Below are 5,000 nucleotides of genomic sequence, written 5' to 3' on the forward strand. Positions count from 1 at the left end.
CCCCTAATTTACACACCCTACCAAACCCTACTGGGTCCCAAATAGCCCCCTAATTTACACACCCTACCACACCCTGTTTGGGTCCCAAATAGCCCCCTAATTTACACACCCTACAAAACCCTGTCTGGGTCCCAAATAGCCCCCTAATTTACACACCCTACAAAATCCTGTCTGGGTCCCAAATACCCCCCTAATTTACACACCCTACAAAACCCTGTCTGAGTCCCAAATCACACCCTGGTGCATCAAAACAGGTGTGTAGCAGTATACAGGCCAAATGATTTAAGTACATCTCAGTCTCTCTGACATAGCATCATTAAAAACCCTGTTTTTCCTCATCCCCCTCCAGCCTCCTCCTGGGGTTCATGCGTGACCAGGACAGCGACCTGTGGAAGGGCTTCATGTTTGCCTTGCTGTTGTTCCTCCTGTCCAGTCTCCAGTCCCTGTTTAACCATCAGTACATGTACTCCTGCTTCACCGTGGGAATGAGGGTGAAGACAGCTGTCATGGGCCTGGTCTACAGGAAGGTATGGAGAGAGAGAAACAGACAACGAGAAGAGATAGAGGATGGTTTTTTATCACACCATTTCAGAAGCATTAAAGAGTATCAATAGCAGCCAAGGCTGAAAGGAAATGATTTAATACAATTTGCACATATCATACAGGAAGAAAGCACAAACGAATGATCAAACTACAACATACAAAGTGACGGGGAGGGGGGGGGGGGGGGGGCGCTTCCTTTTAGGTGGTTGTGGAATTGAACACTCTCTCTCTGTCTGTCTCTCTCCCCTCCTCCCTCCCCCTGTAGTCTCTAGTGATCAGCAGTGCAGCGCGGCAGTCCTGTACCGTGGGAGAGATTGTTAACCTGGTGTCAGCCGACACTCAGAAGCTCATGGACATGGTGGTCTATTTCAACGCTGTGTGGGTGGCTCCCATTGAGATAGCTCTCTGTCTCTTCTTCCTGTGGCAGGTAGGTAGAACACACACAGGTACACACACGCACACACAGGTACACTCACACACTGTTGTTACCCCTCTCCTGTATCTAACAGCGTCTGGGTCCGTCAGCCCTAGCCGGCATCGCCACGGTGATCCTTATCTTCCCTCTCAACGGCTTCATCGCCAAGATGAGGAGCAAGCTGCAGGTCAGTTCACACACACACACACACACACACACACACACACACACACACACACACACACACACACACACACACACACACACACACACACACACACACACACACGTTTATTTTATTATCCTCGTGATGACCAGTTGATTCCCATTCCTAAACGTACCCTCTAACCTTAAACATATAGGTCACTTAGCAGACGCTCTTATCAAGAGAGACTTACAGTAGTGAGTGAGTACATTTTCATTGTTACTGGTCCCCCGTGGGAATCAAACGCACAACCCTGGTGTTGCAAGAGCAATGCTCTACCAACTGAGACACACGGGACCTCACCCTAACCCTGACCCCAACCCCTAACCCTAACCCTGACTCCTAACCCCGACTCCTGACCCTGACTCCTAACCCCGACTCCTGACCCTGACTCCTAACCCCGACTCCTGACCCTGACTCCTGACCCTGACTCCTAACCCTGACTCCTAACCCCAACCCCTAACCCTGACTCCTAACCCCAACCCCTAACCCTGACTCCTAACCCTGACTCCTAACCCTGACTCCTAACCCTGACTCCAACCCCTAACCCTGACTCCTAACCCCAACCCCTAACCCTGACTCCTAACCCTGACTCCTAACCCTGACCCCTAACCCTGACTCCAACCCCTAACCCTGACACCTAACCCTGACCCCTAACCCTGACCCCTGACCATGACCCCTAACCCTGACTCCTAACCCTGACTCCTAACCCTGACTCCTAACCCTGACTCCTAACCCCGACTCCTGACCCTGACTCCTAACCCCGACTCCTGACCCTGACTCCTAACCCCGACTCCTGACCCTGACTCCTGACCCTGACTCCTAACCCTGACTCCTGACTCCAACCCCTAACCCTGACTCCTAACCCTGACCCCTAACCCTGACTCCTAACCCTGACTCCTGACTCCAACTCCTAACCCTGACCCCTAACCCTGACTCCTAACCCTGACTCCTAACCCTGACTCCTAACCCTGACTCCTAACCCTGACTCCTGACTCCAACCCCTAACCCTGACTCCTAACCCTGACCCCTAACCCTGACTCCTAACCCTGACTCCTAACCCTGACCGCTGACCCTGACTCCTAACCCTGACTCCAACCCCTAAACCTGACCCCTAACGCTGACCCCTAACCCTGACTCCTAACCCTGACCCCTAACCCTGACTCCTGACCCTTACTCCTGACCCTTACTCCTAACCCTGACCCCTAACCCTGACTCCTGACCCTGACTCCTAACCCTGACCCCTAACCCTGACCCCTAACCCTGACCCCTAACCCTGACTCCTAACCCTGACTCCTGACCCTGACCCCTAACCCTGACTCCTAACCCTGACTCCTGACCCTTACTCCTAACCCTGACTCCTAACCCTTACTCCTAACCCTGACTCCTAACCCCTAACCCTGACTCCTAACCCTGACTCCTAACCCTGACCCCTAACCCTGACTCCTAACCCCAACCCCTAACCCTGACTCCTAACCCTGACTCCTAACCCTGACCCCTAACCCTGACTCCAACCCCTAACCCTGACCCCTAACCCTGACCCCTAACCCTGACCCCTGACCCTGACCCCTAACCCTGACTCCTAACCCTGACTCCTAACCCTGACTCCTAACCCCGACTCCTGACCCTGACTCCTAACCCCCACTCCTGACCCTGACTCCTAACCCCGACTCCTGACCCTGACTCCTGACCCTGACTCCTAACCGTGACTCCTGACTCCAACCCCTAACCCTGACTCCTAACCCTGACCCCTAACCCAGACTCCTAACCCTGACTCCTGACTCCAACTCCTAACCCTGACCCCTAACCCTGACTCCAACCCCTAAACCTGACCCCTAACCCTGACTCCTGACCCTGACCCCTAACCCTGACTCCTAACCCTGACTCCTAACCCTGACTCCTAACCCTGACTCCTGACTCCAACCCCTTTCCCTGACTCCTAACCCTGACCCCTAACCCTGACTCCTAACCCTGACTCCTAACCCAGACCCCTGACCCTGACTCCTAACCCTGACTCCAACCCCTAAACCTGACCCCTAACCCTGACCCCTAACCCTGACTCCAACCCCTAACCCTGACACCTAACCCTGACCCCTAACCCTGACCCCTGACCCTGACCCCTAACCCTGACTCCTAACCCTGACTCCTAACCCTGACTCCTAACCCTGACTCCTAACCCTGACCCCTAACCCTGACTCCTAACCCTGACTCCTGACTCCAACTCCTAACCCTGACCCCTAACCCTGACTCCAACCCCTAAACCTGACTCCTAACCCTGACTCCTGACCCTGACCCCTAACCCTGACTCCTAACCCTGACTCCTAACCCTGACTCCTAACCCTGACTCCTAACCCTGACTCCTGACTCCAACCCCTAACCCTGACTCCTAACCCTGACCCCTAACCCTGACTCCTAACCCTGACTCCTAACCCTGACCGCTGACCCTGACTCCTAACCCTGACTCCAACCCCTAAACCTGACCCCTAACCCTGACCCCTAACCCTGACTCCTAACCCTGACCCCTAACCCTGACTCCTGACCCTTACTCCTGACCCTTACTCCTAACCCTGACCCCTAACCCTGACTCCTGACCCTGACTCCTAACCCTGACCCCTAACCCTGACCCCTAACCCTGACCCCTAACCCTGACTCCTAACCCTGACTCCTGACCCTGACCCCTAACCCTGACTCCTAACCCTGACTCCTGACCCTTACTCCTAACCCTGACTCCTAACCCTTACTCCTAACCCTGACTCCTAACCCCAACCCCTAACCCTGACTCCTAACCCTGACTCCTAACCCTGACTCCTAACCCTGACTCCAACCCCTAACCCTGACTCCTAACCCCAACCCCTAACCCTGACTCCTAACCCTGACTCCTAACCCTGACCCCTAACCCTGACTCCAACCCCTAACCCTGACCCCTAACCCTGACCCCTAACCCTGACTCCTAACCCTGACTCCTAACCCTGACTCCTAACCCCGACTCCTGACCCTGACTCCTAACCCCCACTCCTGACCCTGACTCCTAACCCCGACTCCTGACCCTGACTCCTGACCCTGACTCCTAACCCTGACTCCTGACTCCAACCCCTAACCCTGACTCCTAACCCTGACCCCTAACCCAGACTCCTAACCCTGACTCCTGACTCCAACTCCTAACCCTGACCCCTAACCCTGACTCCAACCCCTAAACCTGACCCCTAACCCTGACTCCTGACCCTGACCCCTAACCCTGACTCCTAACCCTGACTCCTAACCCTGACTCCTAACCCTGACTCCTGACTCCAACCCCTTTCCCTGACTCCTAACCCTGACCCCTAACCCTGACTCCTAACCCTGACTCCTAACCCTGACCCCTGACCCTGACTCCTAACCCTGACTCCAACCCCTAAACCTGACCCCTAACCCTGACCCCTAACCCTGACTCCTAACCCTGACCCCTAACCCTGACTCCTGACCCTTACTCCTGACCCTTACTCCTAACCCTGACCCCTAACCCTGACTCCTGACCCTGACTCCTAACCCTAACCCCTAACCCTGACCCCTAACCCTGACCCCTAACCCTGACTCCTAACCCTGACTCCTGACCCTGACCCCTAACCCTGACTCCTAACCCTGACTCCTGACCCTTACTCCTAACCCTGACTCCTAACCCTTACTCCTAACCCTGACCCCTAACCCTGACTCCTGACCCTGACTCCTAACCCTGACTCCTGACCCTGACCCCTAACCCTGACCCCTGACCCTGACTCCTAACCCTGACTCCTAACCCTAACTCCTGACCCTGACTCCTAACCCTGACCCCTAACCCTGACTCCTGACCCTGACTCCTAA

The 5,000-nt window shown here is 55.0% G+C and overlaps 1 protein-coding gene across 1 annotated transcript in view; it reads left to right on the forward strand.

Annotated features, from left to right (window-relative positions):
* The window catches only part of LOC115181481 (multidrug resistance-associated protein 1-like), a 66,328-nt gene that overhangs the window by 27,541 nt on the left and 33,787 nt on the right, over positions 1 to 5,000 (forward strand). Inside the window, exons 9-11 of the mRNA XM_029743366.1 lie at positions 350 to 527; positions 809 to 970; positions 1,053 to 1,145. Of these exons, the coding sequence (XP_029599226.1) occupies positions 350 to 527; positions 809 to 970; positions 1,053 to 1,145 (433 nt within the window). The remainder of the gene's footprint in view (positions 1 to 349; positions 528 to 808; positions 971 to 1,052; positions 1,146 to 5,000) is intronic.

The sequence above is a fragment of the Salmo trutta genome, unplaced genomic scaffold (assembly GCF_901001165.1).
Source record: "Salmo trutta unplaced genomic scaffold, fSalTru1.1, whole genome shotgun sequence".
Classification (NCBI taxonomy): Eukaryota; Metazoa; Chordata; class Actinopteri; order Salmoniformes; family Salmonidae; genus Salmo; species Salmo trutta.